This window comes from Nycticebus coucang, chromosome 16 (assembly GCF_027406575.1).
Source record: "Nycticebus coucang isolate mNycCou1 chromosome 16, mNycCou1.pri, whole genome shotgun sequence".
Classification (NCBI taxonomy): domain Eukaryota; kingdom Metazoa; phylum Chordata; class Mammalia; order Primates; family Lorisidae; genus Nycticebus; species Nycticebus coucang.
Window position 1 is genome coordinate 14,992,640 of NC_069795.1, and position 19,692 is coordinate 15,012,331.

Sequence of the window (19,692 nt, forward strand, 5' to 3'; positions counted from 1 at the left end):
ACTTTTTTTCCATTCTTGAGATACTTCACTAAGAAAAATGTGTTCCAACTCCATCCAGGTAAACATAAAAGATGTAAATTCTCCATCTTTTTATGACTGAATAGTATTCCACGGTATACATATACCATAAATTGTTAATCCATTCACGGGTTGATGTATTTTGGTTGGTTCCATGACTAGGCAGTTATGAATATGTTTGCTATTCAAATGACGCTCCAGCTACGTGTGACCTGTGAGACAAAAGGAAATTATGACCGAGGGGTGTTATATTTTGACTTGATCTTTTCTCTTGCCCCATCCTATCACTTACCTACAGTCTAGTGTTGTTTAAAAATAAAGAAGTGTCGGGCAGCGCCTGTGGCTCAGTCGGTAAGGCGCCGGCCCCATATACCGAGGGTGGCAGATTCAAACCTGGCCCTGGCCAATAGCTGGGCGCTGTGGCGGGTGCCTGTAGTCCCAGCTACTCAGGAGGCTGAGGCAAGAGGATCACTTAAGCCCCAGGAGTTGGAGGTTGCTGTGAGCTGTGTGAGGCCACGGCACTCTACAGAGGGCCATAAAGTGAGACTCTGTCTCTACAAATAAAAAAAAAAAAAGTGTCTAGTTTAAAAATAAAAAACAGTCTAGTGTCTAGTTTAAAAATAAAAAAACCTTTGCTTTCTTTCTATTCATATTTTACTAAATTAAACAATATTCTATAACTATAAAGGGGAAAAATATGCGACCTATATTTCTGATTCATTACTGCATTACTACTATGGCCTGAAAGTTTTATATCCATACAGAACTCACACATTGGTGAATATAAGGATTAGCCAATGTGATGGTATTTGGGAGATTAACCTTTGAGAGGTAATTAGGTTTAGATGAGGTCTACAGAGTGGAGTCTCCCAGAATGGTCTTAAGGCCCTTATAAGAAGAGGAAAACACCAGAGTTCTCTTTCTGACTGATGACAAGAAGATAGCGATCTGCTAACTGAGAGAGGGGCCCTTGTCAAGCACCAAGTCATCTAGCACTTTGGTCTTGGACTTCCCAACCTCTAGAACTGGGAAAAATAAATTTCTATTGTTTAAGCCACACATTCTGTGATATTTTGTTATAGCAGCTCAAGCTGACTGAGACAATTACCCCTTTAAAATTTTTCTAACACTAAAAATTTAATCATTAATGGAAGAATTATTTTTCTGGACTATACTAGTGGTTACATGAACATATAAATTGGATAAATTACACAGAACCATACAAACACATACACAAAAGTATAAACCAGCAAAATTGAATAAGATCTGTTGTCTACCTAATAATATGGTACCATGTTAATTTTCAGATTTTGATATTATACTTCATTTAGATAAGATGATGATATTGAGAGAGAATGGGCAAAGGTCTCAAAGTACTATACATAATATTTTTGAAACTTCCTATTAGTCTATAGTTAATTTTTTTAAGTTTGATGAAAGGTCATCATGTGTTGAGAATATAAGTAGATGATTGGTAGAATGTGCTATAAGGTTTTTGATGAATATTTCTGGAAGATTAGTATAGGAACATAAAAGCCTGTTAATTAAAGTGAGATGTAGTTATTGATGAATGGAAGCCCTTAATCTGCTAACGGTAGATATGGAAGTAGTGAAAAAGGTAAAGTATTAGAAATTGCCCTACATTCCTTTCCTTCCGTGGTCACTGCATGTCTATTTCAATGTTCATGGATTTTCCTCCAATCTCCAATTTGTTTCCTCATGAAATCAGTTTACTCCACTCTCATCTCAAATGACTAAACCCCACTTCTCAACTTTAATCACTTGGAGCACTGGTCTTCAGCATATTAATAACAGACAGGCCAAGTAATTTGGACTTTTTTTATTCCTTTTTAAAAGTTCGTTAATATGCTCAAGTGTATTATAAATTTTCAAGAGGTGTAGGAGGACCATAATAGTTTTCCTCCCCTGTCTTCCTGGCAGTGGAGTTGTATAAGACAAAGACACCAGTTTCCCAAATTTCTTTGGGCCAGACAATATTATAATTTTCAGTCAAAATCACTTATAGTCAAAATCTACACTCAAGTTATGGCCCTCATTTCAGGGAATTTCTGCAGAGGGACAAAATCTAAATTTTTTACTGATATACACTATCTTTTTGATATGTCACCAGAAAAATAGCACTAGTCATGTAATTGAAGGGGAAGCTGTTATCACAGTCATAATTCTAAAACAAAGTGCATAGCTGATTTTGTGTTTTTAACAGCTTACTCTTTCTGCTGGGCAATTGACCACAGAAGTTAATGTCTTGACTATAAAATTGATTTCAGAGACTTCACTATCTGTGTTCTATAGACATTGTGAGGTGAATAGGTGCCATTGGCTGTTCATATTCTCTAGCTTATAAACTAAATTTGAAAAATGCTTTAGCCTTGACAATTTTAGGGTGATTTACCACGGTCTATTATTATACTAGGGAGAACAGAGAAAATTGTCAACCATATTTAGTATGTCCACAGGAGCTGCAAATTTCATTCTGGGAGAATGATGTGGAAATGTTTTCTTAATCAGGTGTCAACACTGGAGAGAAATGATTAGGATAGCAAGTTTACATTTACCCAAGTTGCAAGATGGAATTCCATTTACCTAAGTTGCAAGATGGAATTCCATTTACCCAAGTTGCAAGATGGAATTCCATTCAGCAAGTTTTTCATTTTCAAATTCTAGAGAGGAAAAGTATATGAGTATGAAATCTAAAATGATCTGCATTTTGCTTTCCCACTTCCTACTTTTTATCACATGGTCTGGTATTCTGCCTGGGATAGTCTCACCTTTTCCCCAATACTTTTCCCTTTTGCTAGGAGTTTTAAATGACAAAGAGCTTAATTATACACTTCATCTCACCTGCATCATGCATTTGTTCCTCGGTATTTGTTAGCAAACATAGAAGGTAGGGTTGAATAATAAAATATTTACACATAGAATGACCTAATCTCATTTTCTGGCTTTATAAGTTTCTGTTAAAACACTTTTCAATAGATTCCTTAGCTTAGCTCTCTATTTTATCTTAAAAATTAATTAATTCATAGGGCTATTATAATTTACTCTTAGTTATTTTGAAGTGTGCCCTTGCATTATGCACATTAAGTGAGATCCTACTAGATGACTCCCTTCTCTCACCAATTGCCCTCCCCTCCCTTCTCTTTCCTCTCCCCTCCCTCTTGATAGATTATATTTTTTGTTTTATCTTCATATGAGTGTATAAGTGTTCATATATTTATTTCGTAATAGTATTGAGTACATTGGATACTTTTTTTTCCATTCGAGATACTTTACTAAAAAGTATATGTTCTAGCTCCATCCATTTAAACATAAAAGATGTAAAGTCTCCATCTTTCTATGGCTGAATAGCATTCCAGATTTTGAATTTATTGAAGTACAGTGTTCAACACGTCTTTGTTCTTCTGAGCACGATCCCATTGATACACAATGTGATTGTCATGTGTTATCAATTAGTATTCCTATATTTGTCTCCTTTTAGCAAGCAGGAGGAATATTGACTAGACTTTGGTTGACATTATTAAGACTCCCAAAGGGCATCATTATCTCAGCCATGAGCAAACCAAATTTTGCCTTCCCTACTATGCATAAAATAAATTTTATGTTCCAAAATTTACTTGTAACTAAACTAATATATTTTATTTCCTAAATCTTTACTAATTATTGTGTTGGGCCAGACTAAAACATGTAAAATGCATAAGACTTCCTTGAAAGAATCATTCACCTGCTGAATACTACTCTGGACTAAGCCCTCTTAACTACTGCAGTATATGATGGGAGCCACCAGAAAGGCAAGAAAATCACTAACCTTGATACACAGTGCCGCATGGCACACACTGGGCTATCAGCTTAAGTAGAGATCCTACAGATCAGTCCTTACTCTACCAGGATTCTTTTGGGAATGCCAAACAGGACATTGCTTATTAATGTTCCTGAAACTCAAAATGAACGAGCACCATGAGTTATCTATCATCTTTGCCTGTTGAATTTTAAAGTCTTTCCAATTTGGATAGAAAACATAGGCACATTGCTTTCTCTCTGATGAAATCGGAGAATTGATACTATCCAAAGGAATCCTGCTTGTGAACAGGCATATGTTCCTGAATGGCAAGGAATCTTTGGTAAGTCATAAACTGATTATTAACAGTAACTGCTTCTTCCCAAAATTCAAGAAGAACTAGGAAAGTTCTAGTAGTAGGTATAGAGGTATATATAAGGATCAAGCCCCTCAAAAAAGACAGAAGAGTCAGGGCTGCTGGGTCTATTGACCAGCTGACATCCTGAATTGTGTCTGTATTCTTAAGTGTCCTCTAGGTAACAGGATTACTTGATCATTAGAATGTCACACTCAGGGTCCCCACTTGGATTTCATCACCTAGAGGATGAGCTGAGGTTTTGTGCATTAGAAACATTCCTTAGAAAATTTAAGCGTTTAGATGATTATGTATTTTTTTTTCTTGTACATTAGTCTGCTGTGAGAGTGAATCCATTTAAACTAAGCACATGAGATTCCTGAAGAACTGCGTGGACACCACGTCTATCTAAATCCTCATCTCTATTTCCTTAAATGTAACAAAGAGATAATGATAGTATTTACATCACAGAGTTATGATGAGGAGAAAATGATCTGACATGTGAAACAACTAGAAGAGTTCCTTGAATATATAAAGTGTTGTGTAAATGTTAACTTCATTGCACTATAAATGTATGCAACTCATGGCCAAGAAATAAACGTACATGTACGCTTTGAAGTCATTCTCAGAATGGGTGAGCAATTAACAAACACCATATTCTTTTATGTATCTTGCAATGAAATATTTACTCTCTCAATTTGTAAACACTTTAAATATCCACTAAAGCATAAAATAGTATATGCCATTCCCTCCCAAATATCGTAAAATAAATGAATATGTTTCAATGTACTTCCTATATATACACAGATGTTGCCAAAAAAGTGTATACATGTTTTATGAGATAAAAAATTGTATAAAATTATAATACTCAATATATACTGATAACAAAAAATGAATATCACTCACATTGCACGTTGAGCATCTTTTGTAATTGCAAAAGTCAAACATGACTTGAGTATTACAAATTTAATACAGCTTTTCCCTTCTTAAAATGTGTATACATTTTTGGCACTTTCTATATGTGTGTGTGTATTGGATGTAACCTAATTCATTTTCTTAATGGTTTTTTTGTCCATTTTAAAAAGTATTTATTTTATTTTACAATCCTTCCAGGTAGGTCTACCTAACTGTCATTAAATCCTGGCATTTATCTGTATCTTCCTTTCTCTAGGCCAACATATTGCTCTATATAGGCTCATCTTTATATATTAATATCCACTCTCACATAATATGGAATGTGACTATCTGCAACATTCCTTTGAAACTTATTATTTGTTCATCAATTTTCAATTGCCTGAAGAAAATAATTTGGTATCTTCTTTACTGGTTATAAACACAGTCCCCAGGGGCCATTAAAACTTCACACCCTATAAATTTGATAGCAGATTACTTTATGAAAGTATTTGGGCTGAAATTTCCATCTTCTTAGCTAATGGAAGTCCACTTATCTAAGGCATTCCATTCTCGTCCATCTGGTAAAGAGAGTCAAGCAGAATTATTTTTCCATAAAAACTCATTTGATTTTTATGGAGTTTCCTGATCATACAATGGATATCTTTGTCTTTTATGCACCATTTATATCAAACACATTAATCATTAGTGAATATAAGCATATGCTTTATTATAATATGGCAAGCCACATTATGAATGACCTACAAAAGAATCACAATAAAATACAATAACAAGAAGAAAGAAAAGAACTGTATTTCAGCATCCTGGAAAGGATTCTCTCAGTCACAAATTAAGCTGATGATGATGGTCAACTGCTTTGAGTATGCAGTAATCGTCTGAAATATAAGACAGAAGAGGAAACTGGCTTTCGGCTATAAAATACAAGTATGCATATTAATGATAGTACTACTATATTTAGTTGAAATTAAACAACATACTAAGGAGATATTCTTATGCAAATTGTAGAGCAGAAGGGTATGATAGTTGGCAATCAAAAAACATTACACCCACAGGGTCACAGCACATGAGTCATTAGGCCAACAGTGATGTTCAGTCATCTTTTAACCAAAAAAAAGCCAGAAATCATACTAATTTCAGGATAGTCTCTAGACTGTGAGTTCAATAAATTCCAATCTCTAAGTTGCACATTTGGTGGTTTCCAAAGCTTGAGTTACAACCCCAGCTTCTTGCTGCCCCAACTACTTCTCTCCTGGGAGTAGCCAGTCAACTTAGTATAGACCAGTCTACAGGCTCAGGGTCTATAAATCAACTTAATGCCTCTTCAGAGCCTCCAGGAGATGCTACTGTCCCTCACATTCATTTAGTACAAACTTGTTTCAGGAACTGAGCCAGCTACTTAGTTTCTCTCAGGCACACATGTTTTGCTATTATACGATTATAAAAAAATGGTCGAAGTTAAGAAATTAAAATTTTGCATGTCAGATAATAAAAGTTACACATAAGAATAATTGTGAGGCTATTTCATGTACTCTTTTTATTCTACAATGAGACAGAAACATTGCTATTTAATAAACTTACCTTTTAAGAATACAAATACAAACATTTTTCCTTAATTTTTTGGAGTTATTAGCTTACTGTGGTTGCATTTTTTTAATATGAAAAATTACTATTTGAACAACTCTAATTGTTGATTTTGCAAAAAGTAATCTGTAAAACCAGACCAAGGATGGCTCATTTGTACAAGCAGAAAAAATTCTATTAAAATAACGTCAAATTGGAGAATTATTATTTTCTACATAAAATATTAAGAAGATACAAAATAGCTCAGACTGCATCCATTTAAAGGCTTTATTCAGCTTTGCATAGTAGCTTAAGGGAACTACAGAATAGCAAAAGTAACTGTATTTGATGTATTATGACACACTTCCTCTAAATCACTTACTGTGTCTTAAGATACTTTCATTCGTTTTCTACAAGACATTGATAGATATAAATAGAGATAACTAGATCAACTTTTCCTCCAAAAATTGACTTAGGTTGTAGTGTGAACAATCGATTAGAGGATCATACAGAAGTTAAGAGTTGGCCTTGGAGTTCAAGCACAGGCAGTATGTTCCAAAGGACTATATCTTAACCATACTGCTCAACTTTCTCCAATGAAAATGGTCACTAAAACCAAGTAAAATATATTAATGACTAAGAAGGGGGCCTGAGATGACACCCTGAGACAGATTAAGGCATACCTCCTTTAGGGATAGGACCATTTCTTACTCACCTCCACATCCTCATCTCTCACCATAGAGCCTGTACTTCAGTGCATGCTTGCTGAATTCTCTTGAAATGGATTTCTCTAGCTTTCAAATGCTACATTAATCTGTGATGGTTCAGTTTAAAAAGTGTTAGGTGCTGTTGAAACTGGGGAGACTTCCCAGTTTACATGCACCCACCAACACACTTCCCCACACATATAAACACACAGTGTCTAGTAGTAGTTGAGTAATGAGTTGCTTAAAATCCAGGGAGGACATTTAAATTGACTTCTCTCCAACACTGACCATCTTTGACTACTTTCCTTTGTTTGTCACACAAATTTAACTTGACTCTGATACTTTCCTGGATATTTCTCCTTGGTCTTTTGTGGGCTCCTTTTCCTTTGCCAGTTTCTTAAATGTAAAGTTTTTTCAGAGTGTCATCCTAGACTCCTTTCTCTTGTCATTCTACATATTTTCCTTGGCGTTAATGACCATCTTTATGGGAAGAAGTTCGGCATTTCAGTTAAGACCACAGTCTGTTAGAACATACTAGACAGGGTTGAACCCCAGGGTCCTCTCTTACTTCTATGTGACCCTCCAATCTGTTGTTCACACTGAAACCAAAGTCAATTTCTAGGAAGAAAATTTGATCTAGTTATCACTATATTAATATTTATTAATGTGTTCTCATTGTTTTATTTCAATTTCCTTATCTAAAGCAATGGGGAAAGGTGAGTTTTAGAAGCCAGAGATTTGGGGATCTGAGAAAGATAACTGTAAGTCATATAATATCCTAAGTAGGATCTAGGGCAATGCCCTCAAGTCAAAAAATACTAATTTATTCTGAGGCACAACACAAAGATATTCACACTAAGCTCAAAAAATAAAGGATATGCGTGATTTCCATTAATTTGAGCCAAGCAATTCTATCTAAAGAGACTAGCTTACATCATCTTTAACTGCCAAGTTAATTCTAAATAAAAACTTTTTGCTTTCAAAGTTTTATGGATCTTAGAAGTATGTTCAACACCCCACCATGGCTTACAAAGCCCACTGTAATTGGGCTCTGCATCACCTGTCTCCAGCATTGCCTTTCATCTATCCTCTTCTGACTCTTCCCTGATGCTGAGCTTCTCAAAACAAGCCTTCTTTGCTAAACTCTTCTGCCTCTAGTCTTTATCTTGGCTGAAATAATTTGGTATCTTTGAAAGATCAATTTAGGATATAAAGACTACAGGCATGAGATAATTAAGGGTCAGATCATCGGATGACTTACATATCATACTTGTGAAATTGAATTTGAGTTTGAAAAGGCCAACATAGACTTTCAGAAAAACCTTTCTGAAAAATGCACGTGAAATGAAGTTGAGATAGGCAAGACCAAGCTCAGAGGCACACCGATAAATAACTGCAATTGCTGAGGCAAAAAAAGATAAATTAAAGCAAGATCAGAGGCTTCAGGGAAAGCAAAGGGCTTTAACATGTTTTAAAGACAAAAATTGCAAGGCCAGTTGATCTAAGATTGGAGGTGGGACGTAAGGAAGAGGATGGTATAGATACCTTTCAGGAATCTTGTTTTCAGAATTGCATAGATGGTGTTTTGAATCTAAAACAGGGTGCAAAGGAACAGAAGAAAGTCATACAAGGTGCTGATTGAGATGACAGTTGATTCTGCTGGCCTTACTGCTATTAAACATCCAAGGAGAAGTTTTGAGATACACAATGGAAGATGTATGTCAAATGAAAGTTTGGAAGTCTGGGGCAGCATAAGCTAGGAGATATTTAGGGATGACAATGACATTAATCTCCTCATTTACCACTAAGAATTTACTAAATAACAGCTATTAACTTGTGCTATTTTTTTTTTTTTTTGATGTAGGGTCTTTTTTTGAGGTAGGTGTCATCAAAGCTCACTGCAACTGCGACTTCAAACTCTTGGCCTCCAATGGTCCTCTTGCCTCAGCCTCCTGAGTAGCTGGGACTGTGATTGTGCATTACAATACCAGGCTAATTTTTCTATTTTTTTGTTATAGAGAGGGAGTCTCCCTCTTGCTTATGCTAATTTTAACCAATCTTGACCTGAAGATTCAGTGTTAAATAAGAAAGAATACAGTTATTTCTTGTTCCCCACTCCTACCTGAGAGATTACAGTTTAGAGGGGTGCCACTCAAAGACTTAGTCATAGTGATCTTACCCAACATACAATTTGGGTCAGTGGAAATTTTTACTCATTTAAGATTTCTTTTTCATTAAATTTTAGAATATTAGAGGATACATGTTTTGTTTACATGTTTTGTTTTTGTATAGTTTGAGTTAAAATTATAAATGCGCCCTTCACCTAGTTAGTATGCACTATACCCAGAAGGTGTGAACTTACCCCAGCCCTTTCTCCCCTCTCCCCAGCTTGATTACCACTGAAATTTACTTTTATATGTGCACTTATGTGTTGATTGATTAGTTATAATTTGGTATTTAGTGCATGTGTTTGTTTGTCCAGTCCTGTGATGTAGGCAGTCATGCATCCATTTATGTGTTGATATATACTACTTATCTCATGGCTAATTGGTGAACTTTCATGGACTGGATTTATTTAACACTGTTTTAGTCTAGAGGAGGGTCTAAAAAATAAATATTTAAAATGTTAGAGTTACTTATATTCCTTAGCTTTGGGATGGAGTGTTCTGTGTATGTCTGTTAAACTCAGATGTTCTAGGGTCACATTTAAGTCCTATGTATCTTTGTTCAGTTTCTGTTTAGAAGATCTGCCCAGCTCTGTAAAAGGGGTATTAAAGTCCCCTACTATTGTGTGTTATAGGATATAATATTGCTCAGACTAAGTAAAGTCTGTTTCATAAATCTTGGAACATTTAAATTAAGGTCTGTTTCATAAATCTGGGGGCATAAATGTTTAAAATTGAAATGTCTTCTTGTTGTAACATTCCCTTGACCAAGTCTAGGGAATGGCACAGCCCAGTGTGGGGCTTTGCCTACAGGGCCATGGGTACAGTCCTGGACTGAGACCATATAGTAGGCACTTTACTTAAGAGGATTGTGGGATCCTCTAGCACGTCTCAGGACCCCTTTTACTTCTCCAATATTAGAAATGTTTTCTATATGAAAGTTGAAATAGCACTTATAGATCAACTTCTCAAGGAAGTGATATTGGAAATCTCATCGTGAGAAGCCCCATTTTTTCTTCATTGCCTCATTCCTTTAGGATTCTTGGACCAAGTGGGCTAATGTTGGGATTAATTAAACTTCAATAAAATTAAAAAAAAAATGTTAGCGTTAAAGAGATGATAAGAATCACAACAGGGGAACCTAATTTATCCGGAAATATGGTGGTTAGAAAGTGAGGAAAGGCTTAGTTATTTTAGTCCAGATGAAGAAAGAACATTTAAGACAAAGCATGAGCTATTTCCGTGAGGAACAAAGGCCAATGCATTTGTGAAAGAGGGAATGATCACTGCATGAAGATGAAGTTAGGGACATGGGCAGAAAGTGATTGTGCAGCCTTGAAGATCCAATAGAGGATTCATGCTTCATCCTCAGTATGTGAGAATGCAATCAGGTAGCTGTAATCAGGAGAGTGACAGGACCAGCTTTTTGTTTTAAGAAGACCAATCAGACAGGAGTATAGGGAAATGATTAGAGAAGACTTTTTTTTTTTTTTTTTTAAGAGGCAGGTGATTAGGCACCTTTTCAGCCATCCCACCAAAGAAGGAGACAATTTTAGACCAGAGCAATTGTTCCCCTCCAGAGCTGATTTCCTTCTACCCATAGGATGGGTGGAAATGTTGCTTTAAAGATGCAAAAATATTTTTTTCATTTTCCTATGGAAGAGTTAAAGTTTAATTTTATATACATAAAACCTTGTCACCCTTATAAAACCTCCAAACATAAATGGCAAGAAAGTAGTTGGCTAGTAGCTCTAGAATTAAAAAAAAAAGAAAGAAAGAAAGAAAAAAAGAGAAGAAAACAAAATGTATGGACTGAAAATACAAATTTGCTTATTCGACTGTCACAGAAAATAGATGAAGTTTTAAGCATTGGAAAGGAGGTGCCTTCTCTACAGAGAGAATACTTCCAAAGAACAGCCCCAAGTCGTAAGGAACATTATGAACAAACAAGAACACAAGCAAACGTAGCAAGGAATTAGGTGAAGGTTAAATAGAAGGCCAGGACTGCTATAGAAGTGTTATAGAAGCCCATGGGTGAAAATGTTTCAAAAGTAACACAGACACCCGTGTTGAATGTGTTAAAACATTTGCATGGGATCATCCTAACAATGCCCATTGCATCAGGCAGAATCAAGGCCACTGATGACCTCAGGAAAGTAATTTTGGAATAGTGTTAAGTGCAAGGTGGTATGGAAAAGAGAATGAGAAGTGAAATGAGAAGCTGCACAACTCTTCAGAGAATTCTTACTTATACAGTAAGAAGAGCTAAAAAAAAATGGGGGAAATGGTTCTATTTAAATATTTGGTTAGAGGGAGATGGAGCATGTCTATAAGGCTGAGAAAAAAGAGCATTTAGAATGGATGAGAGTAAAACAATTGGAAAGAGAGAAATAGTAATTGTGGAGGTGATTTGCTTGGGGTGGGGATGAGGGACAAAGATTAAGGATCATCTCCAGCACTCACACGTTTGGTGAGAGATTTTACTTTTTAGAATAAGCATATTGATATAGTCTGAGTGAGAAAGATGCAGCATCTCAAATGAGACATTCAAAATAACAAATTAGGAAAACCTACTCACAAGAGCATATACAAATATAAAATTCATGACAGAAGGCTGTGTTTATGGCAAAACAAAGTAAAATGGTAGAAACCTATCTTTTAAGGTTTATGTATAGGAACACATTGGACTACAGAGCCCGAAGCCTGGATTCCAATCCCAAGGACACAGCTGTCTGAGGGCATAACAGTTTCCTCAAAGGAAAAATTATTATTCTATGCTATACTTACAACTCCTCCAGCAAAGTCAGAAACATGTTATGAAGCCTTAGTGTGGCATCCAGGGAAGCTTTTCAGACCAAGACAGCTTCACAAAGAGGTGACATGAAGGGATGCAAAGTATTTTGGCAAAATGTCCTAATTTATTAAGTATTTAGACATAGTATTTGACCTATCTCGAAGTTTGTGGGTGTATGTAGGTATATGTTAATATCTTTAATAAATATATTTAAATGTGTTGAAATCCTCAGATGAATGTTTTTTAATTTATTTAATAAAGAAATGGTTTTCCATATTTCAACCTACTGTATTGCCTTAGATAAAATAGGTGGCCTATTAAATTATTTCAGAAGAGACAGTAGTAGTTTCTGTTTTTAGTACAGTATTCAAAGTTCCAAAAAGAATGCATGGACATTTTTAATTTTTAAAAATTGTGGATTTTTTTTTTGTTTTTATTAAAAGTATTCAAAGTTAGAGAAATGTTAAAATATCTGACATTAATAGTAGCTACAGTACACCATTTGATATATCTCCTATATAAAATAACACTGATTTGCCTGCAGGAATGGAAGAAAACTAATTAAAATACTCTGATGCCACAGTGATTTGGGAAATTGGTAGATGGCTGATCATGATGGAGAACTGGAGCTAAGAGAAATGTTTGGTGTATGTGTGTGTATTTAGTATCTGTGACACAATGACGGAAGCCACAGTTAAGATACTACTGCAGCGTAAAGTTATATCCAGACTTGTGGCTAAACTAACTGACCACCCCTTTCCAGTTATGATTTCTTTGATCCCATTGTTTTCTGTGATGGGAAGACAACAAGCGCACATTTCCAGTGGAAGAACTACACGATTTCTGACCTTTTTCTATGTTCTAGGTGGCTTGATAGTTTAAAAGACCCTGGATTACTGGTTATGATTAACTTGGGGATGAGATTTAATTATGAGAGATAATGTTTATATTCCTTTAATATTTCATTAAATGTAACTTGAAAGAATGATTATGCCCCCGTACATATACTTATTTAGGATGGAAGTCAAACTAAAAAGTTAATGATCTGATATCTTTATGCATTTTTAAATAATTGTTAAGTGCCCACTATGATTTGCCAAACACTGGGTCTAGGCGCGGTGCCTCTGACCCTGCAGGACCCTGGGCACTGCACTCTCCCCCTTGGGGGAGAGCCCTGCAAGCTGAATGCTGCTCACCCTGCATGGTCCGCCTCAAAAGACATTGCTTACAATTCCTCCACTGTGTGTGTGTGTGTTGCCAAGATGGACTCATTTATAAAATAATGAGATTCTTGTCCCTGAAGAGTTAAAGCCTTGTGGAGGTGAACACCTGTTGGACAGGAGTTTGATTTTGGTCTTGAGGGATGAGAAGCATCAACCTAAACAGAAACTCAGAGAGATGGGCTTTCTGAAACAAATGAGTTTATTTGGGAATAGTAGAAAATTACAATTCAGGGTATGTGAGTTATGATGAATCACAGGCATATCTGAGGGCTCCGAGCAAAGGGGAAGCTTATGAAGACAAAGAGAAGAAGTCCATACGCTGCACTGAAATGAGATTCATAGAGCACAAGCCGATGGGAGGAGCTGACATTTAGTCCCGTGGGGACAGCCTCAGGCTCGGGAAGTGTTCTTGCAAGCACGTCACCCCAAGTACAGCAATTTTGAAGACATTCTTGCAATAAATTCTGTTGTAATACAAGGATATGTATTTAGGGGGTTCTTGTTCACCATCTCTGTTAACTCCATTTTGTTAGAGTTTGACAAAAGTGACTCTATTCTGGTAACGCCAGCTTTCAAGGGAGGTTATGCAGCTATGGGAGGAAAAGAAGGGAACAATGCAGTTAGTAGACATTTTTGAGCAAAGCAAAGGTAGTGCCAGAAAAGCAAATCTACAGGAGATTAGAAAAAATAATCAGCTACAAAACAGTTTAAAAAGATCAAATTACATAAATAGCTTTTTGCTTTCCAATTTTTTAAAGACGCTTTAAGGCAGAAGTGGGATATGCTAATAAGTGAAAAAGAAGGCTTTTCTAATTCCAGGGCTTTTTTTCACCATTGTTTTTTTTTTTACAGTGTTAAAGATAACTTTAACTACTTCACATGTAGGTGAGCTTTATGCTGCTTTGTCTTCTAGAAAAATGAGCAAAAGAGAAGCTCAGCAGGAAGTGAAATGAATTACTCTCAAAGGTGCCAAATTTCTTACTCCCAACTGAGTTGGCAAAAGTTAGCACACTTATTAAAATTCAAGTTTTTGCAAATGTATTTCATTGGTAGTCAACTCACTCAAGGCATACCAGTTTTTAGCAATTATTCTCATTGATAGTCTAAGTGTTTGCCAAGGAATTTTCTGCCTCACACTGAACAATCCAATAACTCTTTAGTGGATAAAACACAAGTCACTCAACAATGATAAACTGAATGACAGGACAGAGAGAAGATAATTGGTAATGAACATCTCCATGGTAACTCTGAAGGCTAAGAAAATGATTAAGAAATGGTGCCTTCATTGGCTATATTTGGGGATTTCATAAAAGTGGTAAGAATACCCAGGTATATATATCACATGAAATAGAATACCATCATGTTGAAATGTTATTTTCTTCACCTGCATATGCAAGTGTTCATGTTGTTCTAGGAGCAGAAATAAAAAGCTTCTCAAGTTGACCACATAGTAATGTGGTACCTGCCACTTCTAGAGACATCAGTTATGACATGGGGTCCATGACTTGTCTGATCTGTTCCTACAGGTTGCATAACTTCTTTAAGCATCCACGGCCTCATTCCTAATTTGTTTATAGCAATTCTTATCTCATACGATTGTTGCAAAGTATAGATCATACCACACTTTTAAAAGGGCTATACATAATAAGTGCTCAATAAAACATACGTAAATAGTTCGGGATGGGTGGGTACTGATGACAATGAAGAGTACATTGCTGGTAAGAATTCACATACTCATGCTCAAAATACCCATAGTCAAGTTCATTGAAAAGGTGGGGACACTAGACGCATCATGACAAATGTTCTGAAAGCAAACCACACCTTACTTCTAAAAAAAAAAAAAAAAAAAGACAGAAGATAGAAAGAAACTGAATGTCTTCTATAAACAGAATGATTAAACAGCTATTAAGAGCACATGAATGTGTTCAATTATAACTACACCCTAGATTAATTAGTCATTTTATTTCATGAGGAATGGCCAGAGTCTCCGATGTTACATCACACCTGCCAGAGTGAGGGTATATAAACATCACCGGGCTCAGGTAGGAATATTAGAGCATCTCCTCAGCATAGCTCAGCTGAACTCACATCTCCTGTCAACATGTCCTACAGCTTTTTCCCTGGAAACTTCTCCTCCCGCTCCTGTGGGGGCTTCCTGCGCCAATCGGGTGCCTTCTGTGGCTCTTCCTACCCCAGCAACCTGGTCTATAGCACGGACCTCTGCTCTCCCAGCACCTGCCAGCTGGGCTCCACGGACCTCTGCTCTCCCAGCACCTGCCAGCTGGGCTCCTCCCTCTACACAGGCTGTCAGGAGACTGGCTGTGAGCCCACCAGCTGCCAGACGTCCTGTGTGCTGTCCAGCTCCCGCCAAATGTCCTGCTACCGCCCGAGGACCTCCTTGCTCTGCAGCCCTTGCCAGATGACTTACCCTGGATCTCTGGGCTTTGGGTCCAGGAGCTGCTCCTCCCTGGGCTGTGGATCCAGTGGTTTCAGACCCCTGGGTTATGGAGGCTGTGGCTTCCCTTCTTTAGGCTACGGATATGGATTCTGCCGCCCATCCTACCTGGCTTCTAGGAGCTGCCAGTCTTCTTATTACAGACCAACATGTGGATCTGGCTTCTACCAATCAACTTGTTAAGGGCTCCTGATCTTAACTTTGCAATTATCTCTCTCAAAGTCAATCTCAGCTATCATCTGGCTAGAGTCCATATTCTACTACCTAGGAGAGTGATAATTTATTTTAAAATCCTATCAATACTACAATAATTTGTCTCATAGAATATCTGTCTCTTTTTCCTCTGTTTTCTTGAGTTTTTCCCCTTACCCATCCAGTTATGTAACAAGAGGTGATTTGTTTTCTTCAAATAAACTCATTTAATCTGCCATCAGATCACAAATCTTGCTGCTAATTTTCCTTTTAATATGTCTGTGGTGATTTTGGGATTTAAAAATCTACATTTATTTGTCTAAAATGAAAGTTTAATTTGAGGAATAGGAATAGTTTCTCAAAGATTCAAAGTTTTCTGACAACACGGAGTCAGTGCCTGGGAATTGCAGCCAAGTAGAATTAGCTTGTACAAGAGATTAACCTCCACTCTTCCATCCATGGTCATTTCAACCTAATCCAGACACTCACTTTGGTTAAACTACTAATGGTTCTGGTCTAAGCAGGATAGTACCAAGGATAGCAGTGACACTTCAACAATCACTACCCTGACTCTTTTCCGTGAGAATATTGTCAGCATTCTTCCTGTTATCCTCCTTCCCAGACATATATAATCTAGCATGGAATGCTAAAGTCATGACTTGAATTGCAGTAGCTGGGGTAATGAAACAAACGTTTTAGGTATGGATGAAATTAAATATGTATGCATTCTCATGTTATAAATGGAATGTAATTTCTAAAGGTTATTGTTTTTTTTTTTTGATTTTGGCCAGGGCTAGGTTTGAACCCACCACCTCTGACATATGGGACCGGCGCCCTACTCCTTGAGCCGCAGGCACTGCCCTAAAGGTTATTGTTTTATATTGATGGTTAACTCTCTCCTCCTTTTCTTGGGTCACTATAAGGTCATATCTTTTCATGGGAGAAGTACCTGAGAACTACGTAAAACATAGCAGTGTCATGAGTAGGTGATCTGGACAGAGAGGGCTAAGACATTACATCTTGATATCCTGGGCTTAGATCTGGATGTAATAAGTAGGTAGTCCATTACATTCTCTTATGAAGGAGAGTACAATCATCTAAATTTTCAAATATATCAGTGTAAATAAAAATATATAAGCAGATGTGAGTAGCTCTTTGGGCATTGGTCTCACAGTTGCTTTTCACCACTCTCTTCCTCCTTAGGGTAATCGGATTTTGTTTGCATATCTCTCATATACACACAGCCCTGTAAGTGAACATGACTATGCTCCAGTTTTTCACTTGAATCTGGCTAGTCTACAACACCCCCATCCCAACTAAAAGTGATTGATTCAGGAATGAGCTTGTGATCTGACTTAAACCCATGAGAAATAAGAGAGAGACGCTTCTGATGAAGTTCTCCAGTGGAGTTTCTTAAACCAATCCTCTCTGACTCTGGACTTTGTCACCTTAGCATCTTGTATCATCATGGGTATGGCCTGACAATTAAACCTTCAAAAAGAAGAGGCCAGAACCCCCAGAAATGCACATGAATAAAACCTGAACCATCTCACTTCTTCTGGATTTTGTTTTACATACACTAGTAAAACTTCTTATTGGTTAATCATTTTTGAATCAAAATTTCTATTATGTGTACTTGACATGTTTCTAAATGAGGTACTAATTTACGATCTTAAGCAATCTCCTTCTCAGTGAAGTCTTCTTAGTGTAATCCAGTTTTTTGTTTGGGGAGAACAGAGTCTCATTTGTCATTCTGGGATTGAATGCCAGCATCATAGCTCACAGCAACCTCAAACTCCTGGGCTCAAGTGATCCTACTGCCTTAGCTCCTCCAGAAGCTAAGGCACCCACCATGATACCTGACTAAATGTTTTGGTGTTTTTTTGTTTGTTTGTTTGTTTTTTAATTAGAGACGGGATCTTGCTCTCGTTCAGGCAGGTCTCAAAATCCTGAGCTCAGGTGATCCAACCACCTTGGCCTCCCAAAGTCCTGGGATTATAGGCGTGAGCTACCAGGCTTGTCCTAGCTTAATGTAATTTTAAAAGTCTTTTACACCCACTTCTTCCCTCTCCAGCCCCCTTTTCTCCATTGCCTTTCACCAATATACACTCCATCAATGGTACGTGCTCCCATTTCTTTGAACACATTATGCAGAGTTAAGCTTATAAAAAGCCTACTACCTCTAGAAGAAATGTCATCTCCATCCCAGCCTTCGAAGTTCACAATGATCCAATTTGAGCTACTTCACTCACCCCTTTGAACTACTCCACAGTTAACAGAGTTGATGATTCCCTACACAATTCTAACATTATACATACTTATATATTTTAATTGTGAAGTTTCTGCTTTTAATATTAAATTAAAAATAATATTTTAATTAGCACTACTTTTTGTTTGTTTATTGTTATTGTACATAAATGGACACAACAGAATCTTGACTAACAGAATCTCGCCGGTGGGAAATACAGGCATAGCTCAGTGAGAGTGCACATTCCAGACAGCTGCAAAGACTTGAAGGTTATAATTACTCCTTGCTCCATGGCTGCAGAATGGATCATGTTAGCAGGAAGGCAAGCATTAATCTGCTTGTACATCTTCATTAAAGTTCTTGAGTGAATAGGTGCATTGTCAATAAGCCGTAACATTTTGAAAAGAATCTTCTTTTTTTTTTTCTGAGCATGCAAAAAATCATACAGGTATCAACAGTGGGTTTAAAATATTCATCAAATCATGCTATAAACAGATGAGCTGTCATCAATCCTTTTCTTAACATTTATAGAAAATGGCAGAGTGGACTTAACATAAATCATAAGGGTCCTAGGGTTTTCAGAATGGTAAATGAGCATTGGCTTCAACCTAAAGTCCTGTGCTGCATCATCCCATAACAGGAGAGTCAGCCTGTTCTTTGGAGCTTTTTTTTTTTTTTCCTTTGGAGCTTTGAATCCAGGTATTGACTTCTCTTTTCTAGCTATCAAAAGTCCTAGGTGACACCTTCTTCCAATACAAGGCTGTTTCATCTTCCCCTCAAGTTTGTTGTGCAGTGTAGCCACTTTCATCAATGATCTTAGCTAAATCTTTGTAACTTGCTTCAGTTTCTCTCCCAGCTCCTGCTGGTTTAACTTGCACTTTGATGCTATGGAAATTTGTTTCTTTCTTTAAACCTCATGATGAACCAACACCTGCCACAAAGATTTCTTCTGCCTTCATACAGTTAAAGAGAGTAAAGGCTTAGCTCAGAATCAGGTTTTGGCATAATGGAATGTTGTGGCTGGTTCGATCTTCTACCCAGATCACCAAAAATGTTTTCCATATCAATGATAAATCCTACCATTTGTTCACTAATGTAACACTTCTAATTTCTTTTAAGAACTTTTCCTCTGAGTTTACAACTTGGCTGACTGTTTGGGGCAAGAGGTCTAGTTTTTAACCTATCTAAGCTTTCCCCAGGCCTTCCTCACTTAATCATTTAGCCTATTGCAGCTTTCCCCAGGCCTTAATCATTTCCAAATTTGACT

At 36.9% G+C, this 19,692-nt stretch overlaps 1 protein-coding gene across 1 annotated transcript; it reads left to right on the top strand.

Moving 5' to 3' along the window:
* Nucleotides 1–15,610: 15,610 nt before the first annotated feature.
* Nucleotides 15,611–16,341, top strand: LOC128568006 (keratin-associated protein 13-1-like). The gene has a single exon (XM_053565653.1). It carries the CDS (start codon nucleotides 15,632–15,634, stop codon nucleotides 16,166–16,168), a length of 537 nt encoding a protein of 178 aa, XP_053421628.1. The 5' UTR covers nucleotides 15,611–15,631; the 3' UTR covers nucleotides 16,169–16,341.
* Nucleotides 16,342–19,692: the final 3,351 nt, after the last annotated feature.